Below are 25435 nucleotides of genomic sequence, written 5' to 3' on the forward strand. Positions count from 1 at the left end.
ATACCATGCAAAATTAAAAGATGGTTTTGTAAGTTCTGAGATTAATTTGCAACTCAAACCCTCAAAGGGTATCACAGATCTCCCCCTCTTTTATATTGTCCTCTGTAGAAGACATCTGATGTGCATCTACAATCCTCTTCAAAATGACTCACCTTCGTTTTGCTCAAATTCATCTAAAACCTTATCGAGGTTATATGCCTCTGCTTGGAAATAGTTCTCCATTTGTCAGGGAACAACCACCAGATCCTTGTCTAAACCTGCCAGAGAACAAATTACAATCAGATGCTTAACCTTCAGTCAGCAGTGTTCCCTTACATATTGTCCTGATTTAAGGGGAAAAGTCATTTGTAAATCAAATTTTACATACATCACAGACATAAATCAAAAGTATTTTCCAGGAATAAAAATCATTTGTGTGCTTAAACTTGCTTCATTCAGATTAACAACTTCCCCAGACTTACTCTGGATTTTATTACCTTCAGTCTCTCACATTAATATGTCTGGCTATCAGGATCACCATAATGGTAAGAGCAAACCTGCTGTGACACCAGTCTAAAAAAAAAAAAAAAGAAACAGCCTAGAGAAACCAGAAGGCCAACTAAAAAATCTGAAGACCTGACTTTCAGATCTCTGCTACCACCAATTACTTCATGTGCTTTGAACAAGGAGTCTAAACTCCCTGTGCTTCTGATTTTTTAATGTACCGTAGGCTAGCAGTACTCTGTGTCAGTCCTCATTCCTCTCGAGATGCTTCAAAGATTCATACTTGTAAAAGTTGTTAAGGGACTTAATGGGTGTTACTTGAATTGTGCTACCTCTTAAAATGTCTACTTTAATAATTCTTGTTTCCCTGAAAGGCAGCCACTGGAAATCCAGCAAAATGCACAGAAGTAAACAGTCTCATGAAGAGATAATGCTCTCAGGCTAGAAAAGAAGACGACAAGAGAGAAAGCAGGGGGGGGGAAAAACCAAAACCAAAGCAAAAAATCCAACCCTGAATTCTTACATAACTATCTTCACATAATAAGGAATATTTTGCCCTAACAGCAGTTACATGGATGCCTTGCTACCAAAGTCTTGTAGCAACAAGACACCCTGATTCATTTTTTCCAAACATTCACTACCAGCAGAGACATTTTCGGTGGGAAATGTGTGCCATAACCTATAAACCACAGAGACCTTGACTTGATCTGTTCTCTAAACATCATCCAAAACAGCTTTATTCTCTTCAGAGCTGGCTTTCACTGTTGTGAAATAAGGCAATGGAGGAGGAGAGGGTGAGAACCTTGTTTTGCAGCATGAAGCAGTGTTAGACCTGACAGCTCAATTAAAAAACGGCTTTTTTCCACCAGAGATACAACACATTAGAGGAAGTTTCCAATTTAAAACAATACTTTACCATTATCCCCACAGTATCTGGATTTGAGAAAAACATCAACCACCTTTATTTCCATTACTACAACATTTTGTATTTACAAATTCACCAATTATAAATATTTGCGGTACAACAGTTTTGCATTTATTATGGGCAACAGCTGCAGTTAAGTTATTGATAGGAAAGGATTGTGCATTAAAATATCACCAAATGCAGAGTTCAAGTTTTCAAGGTCAACTTAAAATTTGATACATGGTTGTTTTAAAAGGTGATCATGATACAACATAAATACATTGCCATTTAATATAATTAGACTAAGGCATGTGTTGAAGATACACACAAAAGCAAGTTTTAAAGAAAATTAATCTAACATGCATCAACAGAAAAACGACCATTTGCAAAATAATTTCAAGATAAACCAGACTTGTCATCTGACATACTCCTAGACTTGTCCTCTATTCTGGAATTTAAGATTAACTCCTTCTGCAAGGAAAACCGATGATTTGCCATATCATTTACTGTGCACAGATGCAGAGATCATAACACAAGCAATGGAAAAGCTGCTCACCTTGATCACCAGCTGCACTTCAGGAGTCTCAAAAAGTAGCACTGTTTTGTACAAAATACCAGGTGATTGCACATCCATTTATAATGTATTTAATTTACATTATAATGATAACATTGCTCCTAGCAAACAATTGATGAAGACATATATAATTATTCCTAGGCAAAGTCCTGTAACTGAAGTCAATGATGCAAAGAGTATTTGTCAGTGAGGCACTGCAAGACTGAAAAATGTCATAACAAATTTTGGCGCTCATGAGTTCCAACTGAAGAGAGAAAAGACCTTTTATATCACCATTGTTATTTCACTCACTGATGTACCAGGATATATGAAGAACCTTTTATTTTTAAGCTCACAGTCACTAAGCTGACAGCCACTCTAAATGAGATCTCATTGTCTGTTGCAGTAGGTATTTCTCAGAAAAGGTCAGCTGCAAATCTTTAGGTCTAATATCTAAAATAATTATTATTATATAAAAGAATGCAACAACCCCCAGAGCTTTTCTCCAAGTTTCTGCCAAGGGCAAAACACACTGCCAAATCCACAGAAGTCCTTAATGTCCTCTCCTCTGACAGTAAAGGAGGATGAGTACTCATGTTCCTAACAGATATCAGCAAGGCTTCCTGATTGTCAGCAACTCACATATTTGCCAGTTGAGGATTTAATGCTTCAACTCACCATAGCCAGCAACTCAAGAACAAAATAGAAAATAAAATGCTCTAACATAGCATGCCATAATAACTGAGGAGCTGTTTTCCCTGTGGTTTAGAATTTAATTTTATTTTTAATATTTTTATTAAATGCCCAAGCTAAATAAAAAACATATTCCTTTACAGGTCTTTTGAGACTTTTGACTGCATCTCACATGTACCACTATAAAAGTTTGGAAGTTTTAGAATTACTCTAATCCCAAAGTTCTTCTTAGGACAAAGGTTCGCATGACATTTTTTCAAGGATCCTTAATAGTTGAGAAACTCTGTAGTATTGCCCAAATATCCTGAGTCATGGCATGGAGAGAAACAGATGAGCAAACACACAACACTTAAGACTCTGGAAAAAGGAAAATAAAAACAGCAGCAAATCAGAAAGAAGTTTCAGTGGTAATTTTAGCTGTATGCTACCAAAAAGGAGATCCAAAATTACTATATATTGGGATGAACAATATGAAGGAGAGGACCTTGTGCCAGTGCAAGGAAAAGGAAGCACAAACCAGCAATGAGTAAAAAACAGGAGATGTTTGTTTCAAAAATACAGTTCTCCATGCAAAGACTTTTCAGAAAAGACTAATTATGGGAAAAATAGTAAAATTTTATGTTTTATCTAACTCTGTATACAAAAAAGATTAATATAATGGTTACTATCCACTGGTATATAAGTCCAGAACTCAAGATCACTCGTTATCCATTGCAAAGTCATCTTCTGTCTTTCAGGGCAAAGAGCTAATTAAAACATGCAGTCTGTCAAACCAGATTATTTTCAAGCTCCTGTTGGATCACACATCATGCATAATTCAGGAAGTGTGTTTTACTTCTCAATTTCTTCATAACAACAGCATGGGCTTATCATCATCCTCATTTCTGAAACTTAGGAACTTACATTCCATGAAACTTACACGCTTTACTCTCCCTTGATGTCTTAATTTAAAGGTACGTGTACCAGAAATGTGTGTGTCATATCTACCCAGAATTACTGCCCTTGTCATCACAGCATTCAAACACAACACAGACTTCAGCTGCATAGTGAGGGAAAGAAGGACATAAGGACAGAAAAACCTTCCTTAAAATTAGGTGCTATTTCAAACAGGCATAGCCTTGGAGACTGCCTCTCAAGAGAGCTCAGATATCCCACATGCCAGTTTGCTCCTAGGAAATGAACTGTACAAGAGACTGGCCTTGTGTTACACCTGCAAAGCAGCCAGACTCGTATTTGTGTTGGGCTCTATGATAAGGGATTATGTAACCCATGATCTTCTGCACTGCACATCCTAAATTATCCTTGGGATGTTTTCACCAGGGGAGCTGACAGCCTTTCGTCTTTCTAATTGTCTTTTAACAGTGGATGATCAGCTCATAATCACATTAAAACACTGTAATAAAAAAATGCACTGAAAGGAAATAATACTGACATTCAACTATTGGCCTCATAGCAAAGACCTAAAAACCAGAGAATACGTAAAGAGGCAGAACAGGATCTCAGGATTTTCTGTCATGCTGTCCTGTGGAGACAGCTCTTTCAATATCAAACTGTGAACCTATGCATTTCAGTAATCTCTTATTACACAAAATGCTCCAATAGTTTATGATAGTCCCCATAAAAAATACCCATGGAAAGCTCCTAAGATGGAAGTCACAAAGGGCATGATCAAACTGAAAGCAAACATTGCTTATTCATCCTGATAAAAATCACACATCTAGAAAATGTCATTTTCCCATAGCACGACAGCACAGATGGACTGGACAGACAGATTGATTAGATCCAGGGCTCCTGAAGACTTCCTTCAACCCCAACAAACAATGGTCAAGTGCACATCTTGTTCCAGCTCCCTTCGGCGATCTGTGTTACCTGTCCCTGCGAGTCAGGCACCTCTGCTGTAATGAACACTTTGTTCTGAGTTGAGCAATAGCTTTATTTAGAACTGATGAGATCTGGCTACAGCACAGACTGAGAAAAAAAGACTTTGCCCGCCTTTCCCCTCCCCCAAACAAAATAAGACACAATCCTTGCTCTAAAATGGGCAATTAGTCTCAAATAAAACAACAAATTGCTAAAAATACTCCATCATCTTCTTTATAAGAGATCCATCCATATACAAAGGTGTATGTATATAAATATATATCTGTAAGAATTCATAATAAACATTTCAGGTGCAGAACTCTGAATCATAATATTTTAAAGCAGAACTTGCCTCTTACCTTTTTGTTACACATATGTTAAGAAATTAATGACCCTGTGCCTTCTCATGATGACTGCAGCACAACCAGCCAGTTCTGCTGAATCAGGGTGTTCTACTTGATCCTAGAAAATACAAACATGTATTTTATGACAGGCAATTCTGCCACAAACCATGTCCTTTTCAACACGTGACTGCAGCTAGCACAGGCATATTTGGCAAATGCTGCAAGCTTCAGACGATTTGGATTACATCTGCAGCTTTGAATTCAGAGATGGGTGTGCACTGTGCTACTACTGCTCTCCAAAAGTCTGGTGAAAAATGGTTGCTAATAAAAACCACATTGCTATCTACCTGCTATTATTCTTCATTTAACTGTAAACCCTCAGTCTAATGCAGCAACTCCAACTGTCCTTGTATTCCTGATGACCTTCAGTGTAACAATTTATAAAACTAGCCTCTGAAATCAATTATATTATACTACAATAGGCCTTCCAAAAATAAAGAGCTAGTAGCTTTGATAGTCAACAAAAATTCACAGCCCTCTGAATTCTGTAAACTGTATTCATCAGCTTCCCACTGATTTTGTTACAGCTAAACAAGTGGTTTTGTCTTCAAATTATTCCCCCTACAATCTTAGGCTCCCTTCATTTCCTAAAGGCTTCTTCTCAGAAGACCCATAATAGCACCAACCTTCAATAGTATGGAGGACCCAAGAGAAAAAAAAAAACATCTGAAGAAACTTTTATTCTTCAATCCACAGCATTCCTACAAGTCAGGTGCTCATTTTCTCAGGCTGCATCCTAACAGCCAACATAGCTCAAAAATCCAACAGAGCCAAGGGCAGAGAAAACAGAAACTGGTTTATGACAAACAGTGCAACAAGAAAAGGAATTAGATACAGTAAATTCATTTTTTAAGGTTTGCTAGCACTGACATTTTGACCTGTTAGGTAGTTGAAATATTTATCTGTACTCTGATGAAGCTGCAACATATGTTAGAAAAAAAATCTTCAAGCTCCAGCAAAATTAACAGTGCTAAAAAAATATCAGTTCTCCATGCATGAAAGCAATATTCAGTGTTACACTAAATTTCTCCCAGGGCTGTTTATTATTCTTTTCAGAAATAAGCTACAGTAATAATTCCAGGAAACTAATGAACTGAACAGCAACACTCTGAGTAGTGCTGTTTTCAAACTCAGAATCCCACAGCTTTGGATGCCAGCAGAACTCTTCCTGTATACAAGTAAGATTTCTGATGCTATGTGTATTTCCACCTCTATAAATGAGAATGAATTTTGGTTATCTGGGAAATAGTAGATGTTATCTTATTACAACATTCTTCAGATAGGCTTCACATGCATGCAAAAACAGAAGTGGAGGAAATTTAGTTCCACTGAAAGGCTTCAGAACGAGCCTTTTCAAAGGGATGTGAAGTACACGTGGCAGTGGGGAAGGTTTTCTGTACCACCACCAGGTCCCCTCCCAGCCTGTAGTACAGGAAAATGATTCAGTTTTCATGACCCCTTTGAAAAGACAGATCAATTAATGACAATTCTGTCTGTGATTTATGGCAAGGCCTGTCAGCTGCATCACAAACACCACATGAACCGGTCATACATTAACCACAGAGTTCAACCTTCCCTGATCAGAAATGGATCAGCCCTAGCAACCCACAGCTGAAACGAGCTCTGCTGACACCCCTGCTCCAAGCCTGCAAACCTTCTAGGCAAGCAATATTCAGGGCACAGCTTTATTATTCATTGTTTTTACTCTGCTCCTCTTTCCTTGTTCCATTCTTCCCAGGTAATGACTTTTTTGTGCGTAACCACTCAACAGAGAAGATCCAATCAATGGCTGCCAGTCTCCAAAGAAAGCTTTGAAGAGATATTACCTGGAGGTCCTGGAGCTTTTCGTTTACAGTTCAACATTTACTCTCAGCAGCTATTTCCCCTTACAAAGATCAATGCAAAAATCAAAGCACGCTTAAAGATATGAATGTAGTATATTTAAACAAAAAGCAAGAAAAAAAGAAAAGAAAAGTAAATTATAACATTTGGATTTCATGGAAAAAAAGAACAAGTTGGCAACAGAGCCAACTCCTTTTTCAAGTAAAAATTTAATGTAAGAGAAGTATATTTAAATGAAAATTGAGGACAAAAGGAATAACTACAAATGAGAGCCAAGAATACTCACAACAACATATAACCTAGTGATTATTAGGTTTTCTCTGAATCACACACACTGCTAAAAAAGGGTTCCATCACACTTATGAAAAATACATACATTTCCACCTAAAATTATGGGCCCACTGAGACCTAAGATCACAGCAAATGCAGGAGGCTGAGTATCCTTGCTGTCCCAGTTTGCTACTTGGAGCATTTCAGTTCCTTATTCCTTCTGCTGGTGGTGTGCTGAACCCCTCTGTCTCCTGCCCTGCAGTAGTGTCACTCAGGTGCTGCTTTGGTTGTACCCTACAGCTCTGATTTCCCTCAGGAGCTCCAAGAAGGCGACTACCAATTACTGCAAAAGAAAACAGAAATTGAAGAGAAATTTGACAAGCAGAGACGTGCTCAGAATAAAGAAAAGATGAAGAATAGAAGGAAAGAACTCCAAAAATACATAATTAGAAAGATATTCCACAAAAAAGAATGTAAAAAATCTTTACAACATTAAATGAAAGTAATCTGAACTAGCAGAAACTGGAATAGCTTATAATAAATGGAAAGAGACTGAAAAAGAAGCAATTTTGATACTATGGTAAAAAAATGCAAAAAATGCTCAAAGCATGAGGAGATGCTAAAAAATGCTTCCATCTACTGGCAAAGATCCAACTCTTAACTACACTACAGATCCTCTATAATGTGAGGAGATGTCTTTGAGTAGGCAGGGAGACATTTGCAGCCATTTTAAGGCACTTTATTATTGCTAGATTAGTTGAACTCGGCATTATCTTACATGCAAATCCAGATTTCAACACTGGTATCTTCACTTCCTACCTTGTCTACACTCTGGAAGTATCAGATGGAAGATTCAGAGGCTACAGATAGGGGATGTGTTCAGGCCCCAACTCTGCAAGAAAATATCAACTAACTACAGCAAGGAATGCCATAGCAGGGGGTTACATTAACAGGAAATCAGAGTACTCAAACAAGGGGGGAGACAGGTGGAAAGTTCCAGGACACACATCAGTAATGTAAAATTATTTTTATCTGATCAATCAGTCTGGAAGCTAAACCTTTACAAATGGAAAAGGGAGTTCTTCACTCAAGCAATGTAATGTTTGGAATAGTGGTGCCCAACAATTTTGTCCCCAAACATGGAGTTCTTCTGCCTAGCAGGTGCCAAATGAAGGGAAGGGCAGGCATTACAAAGCGTTTGTGACACAGCAGTAGCAATATCTGCCACACACCTGAAAATGCCTGCAATGGCAAGGACTTCAGATTAGGCCCCAAATTAAGCATTCCAAAATTAAGTGTTCTCTTAATAAATTAAAGTAGTAGCCATTCAATGCAATCAGCCAAAAAATTAATTGTTTTCAGAATTCGACGTTATTAAAGAAAACTCAGTAAATGACACAGATTATTTTAAAAATACATGGTCTATACCACAGTTCAGATTAGAAAAATCCAATTAAAACTCACCATAAATCCATTTAGTAAGAAATACTAAATACAGCAGCAAAAATGAAGTGTAACAAATACAAAGATACAGTCACTGCTAATCCCTTCCCTGCACCAAAAGCTCAAGATGACCAAGCATCCTTCAGCTTTACTTTCCATAATTTGCTGATGTTTCCATTACTCCATGTAAATGCACCCAAGAGCAGGCCAGGGCATGGCAGGCTATTCCTGTGTAATACAACACTTTGTACCAGCTCACCACCCATGAATGCTGACAAAAGACAAACTAATGCAATGTTGCACTGGATTGTCTTTTTTTCCAATCAACGGAACAGAGAGGTGGACAGTGCTTAAAGCAGAACAACCTCTCTAATTATTTCACCAATATTTGCACCTTTTCCCTTGACTCTCCCCCATGCCATTTTAAAGCCATTATTTCCACTTTTGTCTCCAGCCAAGTTTCCATAAGGAGACATTCACACATGCCTGAGCAGTAGTGAGGCAGTCAAAAGAGCAGCAACTTCAAAGCAGCATTATAGGAAGTATCACAGTCAAAAGTAACAGGGAGACAAGAACAACTACAGCAGCATTATCAACCTTTGTGCTCCAGAAAATAAAAGCAGCTCAACTGAAAAGGACACCTGCTTTATAACCATTTACAGTAGAAATAAAATTCCATTTCCTACCCTTTTTTACTATTTCAAGGAGAAAGCAATTGATTTGTTTTCCTGACAAACCCCAGCCTTGCCAAGCAGCCTCAGCCTGCTGCAGAGGCCTCAGCACCTGGAGACAGGAACCAGCTCCTGCTTATGTAACTGCCTGTGATGCCTGGAAAAGGATCCATCCCTGCTCTGGGGAAGAACAAATAGATAGGTTTACACCACAGTGCTGCCTTCCACGCAAGTTTTTCCAGAGGAACACAGCTGGAAAAAAAAAAAGAAAAAAAAAAGAGAAAAATCCTTTCCTGAGCTTACTCATATGCTCGTAGAGCAAAATGTGGTGGTTTATGTATCTAATGTTTTGTAACACTTTGTTTCATGCAACTTCCAAATTTGAAATACTGTAAACCACAAAAAGCTAATGCACAGTGCATTAAACATAAATTTAATACGAAATCATGTTTCTTAATTTGTGCATGAGTTCCAAGTAATGTCATCAATGTAACAACATAGTTATTTTTAAAAATTAATCCATTTAACATACTGATCTGAAGCTGTTATTTATCTTTATTCAAACACAAACTAAAGTAAACATATAGAACAAATAGGTTTATGGGATGATTTTTATGTTTCAGTGTTTAAGAAGGTTTTTACTCTGATGTTTAACACATTTGAAGAATAAAATTATTTAAAGCTGCACACTCTATCCCAGAGTGGATTAATCCTGTATTCTAATACTCTATGAATTTTTCTTTTTTCCATTGTAGAAACAAGAATGAAACCCAGACTCAACATTGTTTCAGATCTTTCTTAGATTTGGGCGATAAGGGAAGAACTGGCTGAGGTCCCCTAGAATCTCTAATTAAAAGCCTACAACTCCTAAGAACTGTTCTTTTTTACAAAGCTCATGTGGGACTGACACTTGCGAGTGCCAGTGAGCAAAAGCTGATAATAAAAGCCAGAAGTGCCACACAACCAGAATGGGACAGACCAAAAGGACAATGGGCAAGAAGTGAAAATTGCTGTGCTACCATTTACCAGCCCATCAATTCTGAGTTGTACCCAACTGGGGAGAGAAGCTGCTGGAAGCAGCAATTTATACATTCAGCTGCTCTTTAGAGAATGGACCATCTGAACAGGCAAAAACTCTGAAAGACCACTGGAAAGCAGTCAGGCACCTACTAACACCACTTTTATCAACAGGCTTTCTTTCCAGCACTCCTGTGGTCATCTCTGCTCATCTGATAACTGTGACACACAAGAGCATTCTAAATTCTAACATACCTTTTGAAGAAATATAATTATAGACACCAAATGGTTATTATTTCTCAAATCCTATGTTATGTAAAGCTGGATTACCATACGCCTCTGAAATAAATACTGACTTTTATCTCATACTGTCTTCTCCCTGAAATTATCTTTAAGTAGGTAACTTAATTCCCATTTTGTGCAGACCTTTATATTCATATCACACCAAACACATTATAAAACACTGTTGTTAAGTGTAGCAAAGTTCCCTCCCACGTTTGTGATCATGATCTAACTAGCATCACTGCTGATGCTCACAGTGCATTATGTCTTAAGTCATCTGTAACTAGTAACTCATTCCATACAACTCGATAATCCATGGCAACAGTGCGTACTGAAACTGCTATTTCTGAGCATGCACCTCCTCTGTGCTCAGGGCAATTAACATGCTTGTAACAGTGCTGAAGGGACTGAGCACTAACCACCAGAAACAGGCAGGAACTTGCATTCAGGTGCACTGTAAAGCCTTTTCTTTTCACTGATATGCTGTGCCATTGAGGCAATCAGGACATCTACCTGAAATTTATGCTGGGCTCCATGAAGTCCTAGGTCTAATACTAAGTGCCTGTAATTCTGTATTTCTGTTAGCAGTCACAGGAAATAAAGACTTAACAGACAAAACCCAAAAATATTTGAAAGCCTTCCTTATTAATGAGTTACGAGTGTTAATACAGTTATCAGAAGTCTTACAGAGTTGTAGGAACTCCAAGTTCTTCTAAACTCAGAAGCAACATTTCTCAAACAGATCAAAACTTAGAAACCTCTGCCACTTCTTCTGTCCACTGACAGGGCGGTTGATTCAGCTCAACCATGAATCCCTACCTCTTTACCCCTCCTTCTTAGCCTGTAGCATACTCAGCATGCTCCTGTTTTCTTCATCTGGAGGGCCCCTTTTCCCCTCTCACATTCCTGCATCCATTTGTTTTCTCCCTACCTAAGCCGTCTTCTTTCTCTGACAAAAAACACCCAAACCTGTAAGAAACTTCATGTTCCAACATTACTGTTCATTACTGGCATAAACATACTTGTAAACAACCTTATTAACCACAGTGGGAGCAAACCCAACAGCAATGGTGGTCCATCCACTTTGCAAACAGAAACTGAAGTCTTTAGAGGGTTGGCCATCAAAAAAGCAAAAAAAAAAACCCCACATGGCTAAAATAACATCCATATCCTAAAACACTGTTCTAACTGCCAACCTGCCTCCTACCCCTCCTCATCATTACTGACCATCGTTAAGCTCCTTCACAAATTCATTTAAACCCCCAGCCTTGTAGCCTGAAGTGCATTTTGCACCACATACACACAGTGGGTATTCAGCACCCAGGACCACTTCCCTCCAGCATCTCAGTATCTGAAACCTCTAGTCAAGACAAGTTTTGTTAACTACACAGGAGGCACTACTGCCTGTTTCCTCAAATTAGAAGGTATAATTACTCTTAAAAGCCATCTGTACAGAAATGAAACTTAATGAAAAAAAAAATAGCCACAAGGGTTATTACAGGAAATTAATAAGGGAACAAAACCACTACATATACACCCATCTATTGCCCATGAGTCTCAAGAAACAATTTCTAATTGGCATCATAATAAACCCCACATTCATTCTACATGAGTATTCAAAAAGAAAATCTATGAGCAAATTCCAGAGATGGGTTAAAATGCATTTTACAAGTGACTTGTTAAGTGAAACCAAGGTAAATACAATATAGAAGCTATTAAGCCAGTACACCAATACAATTACTTGAAAGCAGAAAAGCACACAGGTGGACTGATGCTTAAGTTACAACCTTTTAAAGTTGCATTTATAAAAGAATCAAGAAAGAACTGTGAAACCCATGAAATATGCTGGAGTTTTAAGCCGCCTTCATCATTTATACAAAAACACAGTATGAAATTACTACAATCAGGGCAATTTGGTATTTCAGCTAAGAGGCTGTTTCAATATATATGCTATTTAAAGTAATCTGTTAATAATATAACCTAAGAAGTGGGCTTTGCATGTACTTTCAAGTTCACCAAATAAGAGACCATTAAAATACTCATTCTGAATTAACCAACACAGCATTTACAATGTACCTTTGTAACACAGTGACAACCAATATGCTCTGCTGGGCTGTCAGAGTGGCTGGGCCAACACAAACAGCAGCTGTATACCAGAATATAAAGCCCTAAAAGGGTGTAAACAAAAAATACCTGTGCCTTTTTCTACCAAACACAAGCCACAAAAACAAGCTATTTTCAAGCCATAGCATGTATTTCTACAGTATCACAGGAGAAAGTGCAATTTCAAAGACTGCGGGATAAATGAAAAAAAAAATCACAAAGAGGGAACCTTCCTCTTACATTATCTCAATTTGTATTAAATGTTCCTTTATCTGCATTACAGTGCAGATAGGGAATAAAAAATTACATTGGCATGATTGCCTGGGTATATTTTAACCATGTAGCTTTTTTGTCTCCTCCAGCCTACAAAGAAAGCTCAGTATTCAGAGCCTCAGCAATATGAACAAGAGGACTTACATACTGATTTAGTGTTCAGATGCTGCCACTTTTCAAGTGTTGTATCTTTAATCTAATCTCCTATAGAAATTAATATTATGGGATTATATTGTTCATTTACTATTTTATGCTCATATTTTAATATATATATATATATATATATATATATATATCTGTCATGAAAATGAGTATCTACACAGTAAAATCAAATCCAAGTGGCTGCCCTTCAAGGGAAAAGCAAGCTGCTCTATGTATTTTGGCAGCAACCTGCTGGGCAATCAATACCCACACAGCTCTGAAAAAAAATCCCCAGAATTATGGTGTTATGTGAGAAAGATGGGATTAATGCAGAGAGAGAAGGAAGGGAAGAGATACTATGGGGCAAAAAGGATTTACATCTACAGAAAAACAAGATTCTTTCATTCCACAGATGGTGGAACAAAATGCTTACTAATATAGTATCTCCAAGGACTTGGATACATATAACATCAGATAAGATTTACAGTGTAATAAACTCATTCAACACATCTTCCAACATGAAACAAAACATACTTCTCTCCATCTCCAGATCATGGAAGAAATTCACTGCTACTTAGAAAGTCTTTCACAAAAATCTGCTGAATTACAGGTGGAAAATAAGTCACAGCCATCAGAAACTAATCTGGAACAGCTTCCCAGTGCTTCAGCTCCTTTATGACTGGTTCCAGCACACTGCACTGACTCAATACAAGAACCACTGAACTCTTTAGAGGTCTAGGGTAATCAAGCCCAGTTCTCTGTCCTCAGTATTGGATGGTGTCAGGCAACAAGCCCCTTGATGATGCACTAAAAAGACAGGTCAGCAATAACCCTACTCAGCAGTTGCTGGGAATAACACACAAAATAAACTTCTCTCTTTCGTATCATATTTATTTAAGAACCACCAGCACATTATCCACCTCTCTTCTGCAATAAATCACAGCAGCCCACTGCCTCTGCTTCTCTGCAACACCTGCAGAAAAACCAAATGTGCACCTCTTCACTCACTGCACTTCCCGACCTGGCAGAGAAACAAGATTAATTTCATTTTGCTTAAATTGCTATGCAAAGCTCAGAGCTGCAGAACTTGAAGTGGGAATACAAATTTGATTCTACCAGGCACCTTCAGCAGATGACTGGGGCAGGGTTTACCTTCACCCCCACACTCATCACCAAAGTGCACCTCAGAAATACTGGATGTGTGGCACACCCAAGATCAGAATGAGGTCTGTGCACCACACAGAGCAGAGGAATCTACATCCTCAGAAACCAGGACTCATCTTTTACTATTATTGACACCAATCTTCAACCTTCCTTTTAAAATCCAACAGTTCAAAACGAGAGGAAAAAAAAATCAAAGCTGTTGAAGAAGAAAATTAAACAGATGAGAGAACAGTTTAATTGACTGGGTTAAAAGAAATGCAAGAGAAGCACAGTAAACAATAACTGAGAAAAAAATCACAAACCTGAAAATATCTACAATTTTTGTGATGTAGTATCTTACAAACTTCCAACTATATGACTGGCCAACTGGTCAAGCAATAAATTTTATGCATATTCATATGATTTGCCAATTCTTCTTGAATTTATAGTAACTACATACACTGTAAAATCATAGTTTCCCATGGCTTGGCCTTTATTTTAGTGTTCCTAAGTCAATCTTCTAGTTCACACTTGGAGTGCAAACAGCTAAGACAACATGTACACTGAGTTCAAAGCAGAGTTTTGACACAACAAAACTGAACCTGGAAACAAGAAAAGCTCCTGTAATAGTCAGTGTCATTCACAGATAAAAAAGGTATTATGTGATTTAGAAAACTCTTTGATCCTCTTCTTCTACTGAACATTTACCAATTTCTTTTAAGTGCATCACACTACTTTTTGGGAAAAAGTACCAGTGTATGTTCTTCCATTGATAATCTGCTATGAATCTGCTAAAGTATTTTACCCATATTGCTTCCCTAAACAAAATTTTAAACTTGGAGTGAAATAGAAATGTTGTACCCAAAACGTGTGTAACATTTGAGTTTGATCATTTATTAAAAAAGGTTTCAGTATATTGTCAAAGTAAATAAAAACTACAGTGTTTTTTAAAACTGGAAGAATCCAGAAGGCTGTTAAGTACAACTAGAGAGCTAGAGCTCTTCTGTAATTGATAGAGCACACATGAATCTCTGACCCAAGTATGGCATAATTTCAATTTATCACCTGATAGGAAATGTCCTCTGGATTCTTTGTACACTGGAAAGAGGAATGACAAGCTCCTCCCAGCTACCATTTAACTAATAAAAAAACCCCTCTTCTGCAAAACTGTACTACAAGTACTCAGTAAGGAAAATTCTGAAACACTTCCAGTCAGCATGGAAGAATGCTTTATAATTTGGTATAAAGCATTTCTTTTCTAGCTCTTAACTGGACAAGGGATAGTCTCAGCTCAAGCAAAGAAAAGCACAAAACACTTCAAGCATCTTTGATCATGCCTAATTTCTCTTATGAAGAATAGCTGGGAAACAGCCCTAAAATAGTTATCAAACTGAATTCTACAATGTTTACACACATAGAAAACAGCAGAAGAAGAAACCCATCTAGCTTTGTGTACATCAGGCTTTAGTGCTTTTTTGTAGCTCCTGCAAACATCAGTTCAGCTCAAGTCAGGTCAAAAACCAGGAAGACACCAGCAAAGGCACATTAACTGCACTGCTTTACATACAAAACCATCCCCTACACAGGGTTCAGCAGCACTGCTTAAAGCACCAGCTGATGCCTCAAGCCTCCATGGGAAAGCTTCCCACCTTTGTCACTATGCTGGAACCAAATTACAACAGAAATACAACAAAACAGTGTTTGAGAAGTTGTTAAGGGCAATACCATTTCCAAATGTAAAGCCCTACTCAAGTCCACTATGCTGTCAAGCTCTTAAAAACAAAAGTTCATCAAGCTTGCTGTGGATATCAAAAGGAAGGGGAAGCATAGGAAACAAGCAGCATGCAATAAAATTCTTGACAGACAAACCTAGAAAATCCTAGCAGAGCTTACTAGAATGCTTCTGGACCTTCAGTGTGTTCCCTTAAACAACTGATACTACTGATACCCCACTGATTTATAGATAGGTTTGTAACTTCAGTTGCCACCAAAATATCAGAGGTATAGTATGAACAATATTAACACATGTAGCAAGAAAGAAAAATATATTTATAAATTCTATATACAATACAGAGACAAAATATAGAGGGGTATAGCTATGAGCACTATCTGCAAATAATTCCATATGAAAGTTGATCATTTCTACTCAAGAAACATAGAGACAAACAAAAAAACAGTGCAAATGAAAATCCAGCACTTAAGTGCATGTTTTCCTTTGTTCAATGTACACTAGGGACAAAACATGTGAAAACCTCAATCCATCAACCCCAAAACTTCAAAGCATAACATATGGTCACACTGCTGCAAATTGACATTTCCAAATGATTAAATTTCACATGAAAACAAAACAATGCTGAAGTTTCCTAAAGTTCTCTTTTCCCCAGCCTTCAAAACTAACACAACTATTGCCTTAGTTTATCCTCAGACTGAAGATATCACATAAGCTCTTCAGAGAGCACTCCAGCTCCACACTTCCTAAAACACAGAGGATCTACAGGTTGTGACTCTACACCTGTTTTTCACATAGTTTATCACCTTTTTTTCTTTTTCCTTTTTTTTTTACTGTAACAGAACTATGCCTGTGCAAATCTCAGCCGACTGGACTTGCTGCTTTATGTCCCCTCTCCCTTGAGCAGATCTGGAAAAAAGAATAGGGAAGGAAAAATTTACCTTCTGTTGACACCCTGAAGTTCCTGGCTATGCATTCTTGCCTTCGACCTATGTTTTAAAATTAATTTGATTTCTCTAATAACTACTTTTAAAATAGTTTAAGTGACACTTTATGGATTTCATCTGCCACTCATGTTAAGCCTATTTGATGCTGATGTACTACTTGGAGGGCTGTTATCTCTGAAAAAGGAGTACCAATATTAGCCATCTCTACTTGTCTCTTGCAGCAATATAGCAGTAATATAATTACTGATGGAATAATCCAGTAATAAACCAGTGTGGATTTATTCAGTGAAAGAATAAATATAAACTCACCTTAAAAGTATTTTTCCTATTCTATCTGTCTGCTATGGCAACCTGAATAGCAGCTAAAGTGAAACTAAGCCAAGCAGATAGTAAGTAGGAATGTACTTTACTTGCATGTAAAAATAAAATTATTTATAGATATAAGACCAATAATTATTCTTTACATATAAATTATATTTATGGGCATTATGGTAAAGGTAACTTATTTTTATCACACTGATTTTTCAGTGTGCATTTTTTATAACTATATACCATGTTTTGCTCTAGTTATTAGTCCAAAAAGTTGTATCAATACATATCCTGAAATCTATTTTCCTGAATTCCAATTTAAGTAGAAACTACTACGTCAATGAAGAATCCGTGATGTATATTTTATATCATCCTATCCATCTTCATTAATTGACACAATTTTCACAGTATTGCAAGATATAGCCAACACTTCTAGCTAACACAAAAGTCTCTATCAGCTCAAACTCAATACTTTCAGTTACTTTCAGCCATTTACTTTTGACTTTCTATTGCTTATCAATACACAAAGCTTTCTCAACTTGTAGTACCATTGTACCTTTCTCAATACTTTACAGAAACACCAGGAGGGAAAACCAAGCATATTAGTTCACATTTCTGTCCACATAAAAGTCCAAGTCTCCTAAAGAATCACAAATAGAACCATAAACAGGCCACCCTTCAACTTCTTTAATCTCAGTCATGTTACAAAAATAAACATTAGCCTTTATATAACACTTTCAAAGAAGCCTATGAATATACTGGCATCTTACAACAGTGTTCTGGAAAAGATCACAGATTCATCAGCACACAGACTAACTGTGCACTGAAACTATCATTCCTTAACTGATTTTCAGTTAAGAAAATCAGTTTTATTGGGAAGATTCTCAGCTTAGCATATAGAAAAGATTTTTCTGATCAACAAAACATGAACACACAACTTTTTCTCAAAACGTCTTTCTGGCCAACCTGTATTCAAAAGCAAAAGGCCACTCTAATCCTTTAGCAAAATAATTTCCAAGTAATTTTCTATAGATAGCCTGTAAACTGAAAAACAATCAAGCTGTTTTCTGCCAAAGCTGGCACAGCAAGTGGACAGACTACAACAGACATTAAAAGCTTATCATTCTTTGGCCACAAGTTTTAATACTGCATCTTTGTTCAATCTCTACCTTTGTTCCCTGAGACAATCACAGCCAGACTTTATGCCAAGCTAAAAAAACTGTATTTCATCTCAGCCTTAGCCCCAGGCCTCAGATCCTGAAATGAGTGTGTGTTTGAAAGTATTTAATCCCCAGCCTCGTAACTGCCTCAAAGCTAACACACAAAAATAACACCCAACATCAGGAGTCAGCAGGGCGGTTTTGGGGTGGGTTTCTTCCTTTCTCACACACTAAAGCAGGCACCATAAAGCAATGCAAATAAATCACTGAGTGTCAGAACATGGTAACTTGTTCAGGGCTGATCAGGGCTTCAATTAGAGGGGGATGCTTGTTTGAAATTTTAAACCCTTCTTCAGCCTCCATTTCAGATTCCCCAAACCTCTGAAGAGATTTTTAAATTTGTCTCTCTTGGGTCAAGGACTGTTCTTCTCATTTTGCATCACATGCCTTAACTTTATAAAAAGAAGCACACAGAGGGTTCAGGCAGGAACAAAGGATTTGGATGTCTCAACCACTGAAGGTGTATCTAAAATCTAGATGTGTTCCATGCAATTGAAAATTACTTGCTAATATAAGTTAATTACAATATTTTAAAGCCTTGCCTAGTCAGTTAAATGCTGCCCAAAGAAAAGAAAAGCTTTTATTCAGGCAGAGCATCTTTTTTATTATTACTGTTTTATTTGTTTTTACACGGCTCCTTCCACGTTTGGGTTCTGTCTGGACCCAAAAACTGAGGGCAGTGTTACTCAGAAATTCTAATCTGAGACAATCACACTTAATAAGAAGACTGATGGAATTCAGTTAACTTTTCATATCTGAACTGAATGAAAATATGTGCAAAAAATGACACTCTCTGAAAAACCTCTCTCATAAAATAATAAGGAATATCCTGTCTATAAATAAAAAAGATCATTAACAGGAAAACATAAAGTCTATCAATTTCCATCTGCTACTTGTTTTTCGGTCTGGTTAAGAAGATAAAAACATTTCTTGAGCCACATTCTGCCACAGGCACCTATTCAGCCATAACATTTATGAGCAAAAAACTAGTCTACCTCTGCAAAAAGTCTGACATGTCAAGAGTGCCAGTTATTCTTAGAGTGAGACATGACCACAATTTCACGTAATTAGAGATGTTATAAAACGCATCCCGCCCGCTCTCCCCATCCCCCTCCACCACTACCATCATTGCAGGAGTGACTTGTTACACATCGCGATGAGCAAGTAACATTCCCTGCCCGGGGAGAGAGCGGAGATCAGGCCATAAAAAGGGCACGAGATGCCAACAGGGATCCTCCCCTGCCCGGGCCGGCAGCCGCGGCTGCCCGGGCACAACCTCACCCTGCCCCGCGCGGCACCCGGGGCGTCCCGGGGGGAGCAGCAGCTCCTTCCCCATCCCCGGCATCGCCGGCGCGGGGAGAAAGGTGCCCCGGGCGAGCGGGTCACCCGGTCCGGACGCCCGGGGACGGAAGGGGAAAGGCGGGGAGGGAGCTCAAAGGACCACGGCGGCCGCCGGGGAGGACTGGGGGCGACCGCTGCCTTCCCCTTGGTGGCGTGCCGAGGACAAGGGCGGCGGGGCGAGGGGGCGCCCGGAGCCGGCAGGCCCAGGGCGCTGTCGGCTTTACGGCGGCTCCACCGAGGCGCCGGAGCCCTCCCCGCCCGCCCGCGGGGCCTCGCTGCGGGCGGCAGGGGCCTGGGGAGCGGGGTACCCCGGCCTCCCGGGCCCCCGGGCGGCGTGCCGGACTCCGCTCACTCACCTGGGGAGGCAGCAGGCGCTGCCGGGTCTGCATGGCGAGGGAGATTCCCCCGGGTCCGCCCCGGGAGCGCTGGGGGCCGGCGCGCCCTCGCCGCCGCCAGCCGCGCTCGCTCGCTGCCTCCGCGGCCAAGGCCGCCGCAGCGCCCGGCAGCAGCGCCCCCTGCCCGGCCCCGGTGGCAGCGCACGGCACTGCGGCACCGCCGGGGAGGTGGCGCGGAGCTGCCGCGCCCCCGCCCCGCGCCGCGGGGTCCGCGCCGGCACCGCCGCACCGGGCGCCGGGGTCCGCACCGGCACCCCCGCAACGGCCGGACAGCGGGAGCAGCCGCTCGCTCTGTCCCCGCGGGGATCCGCCGAGCCCGCGGCCCCCGCAGCCACACACACACACACAGAGGCGGGGGCGGCACCAGGCACCCACCGCCGCCACCGGGCGCTGCCGGTGGCCCGCGGCCGAGGGACGCACCTCCGGGCACCAGCTGCAGTGTGTGTAGTGTGACCACTCCACAAAACCTGGTCAGAAGGACTCGCGGTTGGGAACTGAACATGTGTTATCTCGCCATTTCATGTTGAGCGTCTCCACAATCGGAGAGGGACACCAATCCTGCGGGACGCCCTCGGCCGCCCCGAGAGGTGCGAGGCCCGGAGCCATCCGCTGGCAGACACGTTCAGTCCACAGGAAAGAGGCTTACAGAAATTAAAAATAAAAAGGAAAGGAAAAAAAAAGAGAAACACAACACACAAAAAGAAAAAAAAAAAAAGAAAAAAACAACCACCAAATAACAACAAACGACCACGCTCATTCCCCACAGAAGCCGCGATGGCGAGCCGGCAGGGCACGCCAAACCGTGACACTGCGCCCGGAGTCTCACCCGTTCTCTCTCCAAGAGGAGGCGGCCGCCCATGCCGGGAGCGGGACTCTTCGCCTGGCTGCGGGCGCTCGGGAACTCCAGGAAATGTCTCTCACCGCGTGTGCCGCGGTCCGGCGGGCGCGGGCTGGGCGGGGGGCGGCCGGTCCCGGGCTGCGAACCGCCACAGCGCGCCCTCACCGCCGCCTGCAGCCGGGCGCTCACCGGGCGAGCGAGCGTCCAGCCCCTCACGAACCCCTCATCCCTCGCGTTAGGAACCCCTCATTCCTCGTCTCAGGAACCCCTAATCTCTCTCCTCAGGAAGCCCCTGCCTCAGGAACCCCTAATTTCTCTCCTCAGGAAGCCCTCGCCTCAGGAACCCCCATCCCTCTCCTCAGGAGCCCCTCACCTCGGTTCCTCTTCAGGAAAGGCTCATTTGGTGCCGGGGGAATGGGAAGGAGTCGCTGTCCCCTCACCTTTGTGCAGGTCCGTGATCTCCCAGCTGCAGCAGTGCCATGTCAGCCCAGGAAGGAGGGAAAGGTGAGTGTGGTGGCTGCTAATGCAGCTGCACGGCCATTCCCTCTTCCCAGGCCTTCACACATACAGGCCATCACTTTCCGGCAGGTTGGGCTTCTCCATTAACTTGCCACATATGTCAGTGAATGCAGTGTAATGAGCCCCGGTGATAAAATCTAGGCCTTCTTGCTCCAAGAGCATCAGCCCATCCTGCTTGAAATGAAAGGGAAGCACTTAATGTTTATTCATTGATTCTGGTGGAACTATGTGCTTTTCAAGCGAAAAATATGAGATACTCCCAATCAACTGAATCATCAATCCATGGGCAAATAGCTGAGGAGATAAAAAATGCTCATCCATCATAGCTGGGAGTAGCATGTTAATGGAGATGGAATTTATTTACTCCCATAAAGCGTTCCTGGTTAACCCCAACTTGCTATCTCTTTAGCAATTAGTGTTGTCATGCTTGTGAAGCACAGATGAGGTGTTCAGATTTGTGCAATACACAATTAATATCCTCAAAATGGTTCTCATGAAACACCTCAGACTGATAAACGCACAATATGCCTGACAACAAAAAAAGATAAATTAATTAAAGAGTGTGTGGCATAACACTCCTTAACCTCTGGCCAAATGCATGCGAGTGCATAGCTTTGCCATCGGTGATTGTCTCACAGAGGCATATTGCTACCATAATTTTGTTCTACTTTTATTTCTCTGGATGCAGCCATTCATTGGGATGTCTTCTCACCAAACACAGAGAGGTTTTTCCTGAAGGGTATCATATCTGGCTGTTTTGCAAGAAGTCAAAGCATGAAAGCATGCAAAACGTCAGTTAGGAGCAATGGGAATCATCTCTGTGGGTTAAGGTGATGGGACATGGTCTCATTCCCCATTCCTCCTGGGTATCTTGGATGCCTCGTGACTTGTTCCTAATGAAGATGTATCTAGAGGAGCAGCAAACTCCACAAGCTCCAGGAAGCTGCTCCAGGCAGTTGTGGTGCCAGACACCTGAGCTTAGAGCAGCTTATTGCCCATCCTGTGTTCTCAATGTGCTCCCTCTGCTAGAAGAAGAAACATTTCGGTATCGATAGTGAGAAACACTGTGTACAAACCAAACCACCCAAGCCACAGCAAGGCTGTAAGACTATGGACCATGGACCATGACCTTTCACTTGGCACAAGAGTCCAAGGTACAAACTCTCCAAAACATATCTGCAGCTCTTCCATGTCCATGAGCCTCCACAGCACTGTCATAAGAAATGGTGCTTGATACTATCCCACATGACAGCTTGCTATTGAGCTTGCCACCTCTTTTCCCAAGTATTTTTCCCAGTTCTTTATGAGAAGCTACCAAGGAAAAGGCATAAAGGAGAGCAGAGAGAAGAGAATACCCCCAATTTGCAAAAGGCAGGGGATGGGAAAGGGGGAAAGAGGACCACAGTTAGAAAGGTGAAAGGAACCTCTGAGGTGCCCTGGTCACAGGGAGCAGCACAGAGTTACGGGGCCAATACAAAGATGTGTGTAACAACCTGTGCATGCTGGGATCTAGGAGTTCCAGAAGTTTCAAAATTATGCCAGAGTAATCTTTGAACAACAGAGTTAAGGATAAATAAGAGGATTTTTTAACTATTGGTGAAACTTGCCGAAACCTGGAGAAAAGGAGGTTCATAATGTCTTCACTCTGTTTCTAGGTAGAAATAGTGGAATGGTTAACAACAGTGTAGGAAAGCAGAACTCAGTAACTATTCCTGGTCTGTTGTTGAGGAAGAGCCTTATGATATCAGATGATGATCATGATGATGATGATGATGATGAAATACATTCCATTACAACAAGCACTGAGGAGGATGTTAAACAGAAGCTAATGAAGTTGGCTATCAGCAGATCCAGGTAACTTGCATCCAAAAGTTTTAAAAGCACTGGCACAGAGTATCTTTAGACCATTAATGTTGATTTTCAATAAATCTTGGAACACTGTTAAAGTTCCAGATGACTGGATGAAATATTGTACCCATATTTAAAAGGGTAAACAAGGTGACCAAGGTAATTACAACCTGCCAGACTGACAAGAATTCTGGGTAATAAAATGGGACATTATCTACTTTAATTGATTGGAAAAGAATTAAAGAGCGGAAACACAATAACTGCAAATTAATGTGGAAAATAAATCTTGCGAAAATAATTTGATTTTTTAAATGGCATTACAAGTTTGGTTGATGAAGGTAAGTAGCTCTGCAAAATATTTGTTCTGGTAACTTGCAGCATTTTAATTAAGAAGCCAAAATGATACCGACTCATCACAGCACTTATTAAACTGTTGAGACTCTAACTAACTGACAGTTACAAAGTGGGAAAATAAAAAGTCATCATCAAAGAATGTGTTTCTGTATCCTATGGCAATTAGTTCTACACTGCATTGTATTGATATTAATGGTTTTAAGAAAAACATAAAATCGTCACTTAAAGAGTTTGCAAGTGATGTAAGCAATAGGGATTAATAAATAACAAGCCATGCTGCAAAGTAGCTGAGACAGCTTGATAACAAGTAATGTGCATTTCTGTACAGCCAAATGTAAAAGCGTGCATCAAGGAATAGAGGGAGTGATTATAGGATGAGACAATTTTTGCTTTTACAAGTTAATGCTAAAAACCCTCAAGAATCATCACATATAATCAGGAAAAAATAAGCAGGTGGTGTGGTGCTGTAGCCAAGAGGATAATGCAATCCTTGGGTTAATAAACAGGAGAATATAGAAAGAGGTCTCTTTTTTCTGATACTAATCCCACAGCTCCTGAAGTCTGATACCCAAATTCTTTAATTCCTTAATAGAAGCTGAAAAAGAGATGGTTCAGAGAAGATCAATACAAATGATTTAGACTGAAAGTGAAAAGATTCAATCTATTTCAGTGTCAAGAAAGAAGGTGAAGGGGTGACTCAATCACAGGCTTTAAGGACCTTCAGGATTCAGTGAGTGTATGCAGATGTATTCATCTTCCTGTGAGGTCTTCTACCAGGGAAGGTGATTAATCACCAGGACAGTTTAGGACAGGACAAGCTGGATTTCCCAGCATTGGGAATGTCAAAATCAGGAGGTCATAAAAACCTAATTTTGACAGAAGCAGGAGTTCAGTCCTGTAAGTCTGCTCCCTGGGAAGTAGAACTCTGTGTCTGTAGCTGTGGATTCTGGCTGCTTGTCTATGCAGAAGCTGATTTCCTGGGGCACTGAGAAGTAACAACCTGTCATCCCTTTCAGCATCATCTGACACAGCTCATGTGCTGTTCAGCACATGATGGGAGCAGCCGTGGGGATGGCAGTGTTTACAATGGTTCAAGGGATGGGTGGACTCCTTCACAGAAGGCGAAGCCTTTGAAGCATATTGCATACCAAGATAACTTTTCTCACTCAGGAAGCCTGAGACATGCCTTGCTGGAAGCTGGGAGGAGACTCCTGTCAAGTGTGACTATATGATTATCCTGCTACTAAACTCTTCCTCTGGCATCTGCTTCTGGCCACTGTCACAGACAGCACATTGATCTTGTGCAAAGCAGTCTCTCAGGTCCACCCCAAAGCTGACCCACACCTGATCTCTGAAAAGTGCAGTGGGAAATTTTGTGTGAGCAGAGAACAGATGCTTGATAGCATGTATGGTACAGGAGAGGGCAAGAACCAGTGGAGAGAACAAGAATTCTCAATATTAGAAGGTCAAAGCTGACTTGGGTAGGGGATTGTACACAAGGCTCTGGACGTCTCCAAAATCTGTCATCGAAGCACTCTGGAGTCTCTTGGTCTGATCTTGTACCATCAACAACTAGAAAACTTTGCAGCAAAATGTTCTTTACTTTCCCAATGTAGTTCCTAAAACAAGTGCTCAGCCTTCTACAGATATGCAAGATCTCGAGTAGGAAGGGCCTGTGATGTGAGCCTAAGAGTCCAAACCTCTTGAGTGACTGAAGCTTTTATTCACAGTACCATGGAAGAAAATGTTGGCTTTTTTCTGCACAGTTGCTAATAACTGCCTGCATGCCACACTTTGACAGAAACAATACTCTAAGTATTCATTACTAATGCCGTTTCTAGTGAAGGGCTTAG

General features: G+C 40.6%; 1 protein-coding gene across 4 annotated transcripts in view; it reads right to left on the minus strand.

The window, feature by feature from the left end:
- Positions 1–21467, minus strand: part of ZFYVE9 (zinc finger FYVE-type containing 9) — a 56868-nt gene extending 35401 nt beyond the window's left edge. For 2 of the 4 annotated variants that reach the window (XM_050977184.1, XM_030226633.2), the window contains exons 1-3: positions 19985–20093; positions 4853–4955; positions 153–257 (exon numbers count right to left, since the gene is read on the minus strand). In XM_050977184.1, the coding sequence (XP_050833141.1) occupies positions 153–222 (70 nt within the window). In that variant the 5' untranslated portion in view covers positions 223–257; positions 4853–4955; positions 19985–20093. Of the gene's footprint in view, positions 1–152; positions 258–476; positions 553–4852; positions 4956–19984; positions 20094–21301 lie in introns of those variants that run through there. The other 2 variants (XM_030226634.2, XM_009088724.4) reach the window with 2 other exon arrangements.
- Positions 21468–25435: the final 3968 nt, after the last annotated feature.

This window comes from Serinus canaria, chromosome 8 (genome assembly GCF_022539315.1).
Source record: "Serinus canaria isolate serCan28SL12 chromosome 8, serCan2020, whole genome shotgun sequence".
Classification (NCBI taxonomy): Eukaryota; Metazoa; Chordata; class Aves; order Passeriformes; family Fringillidae; genus Serinus; species Serinus canaria.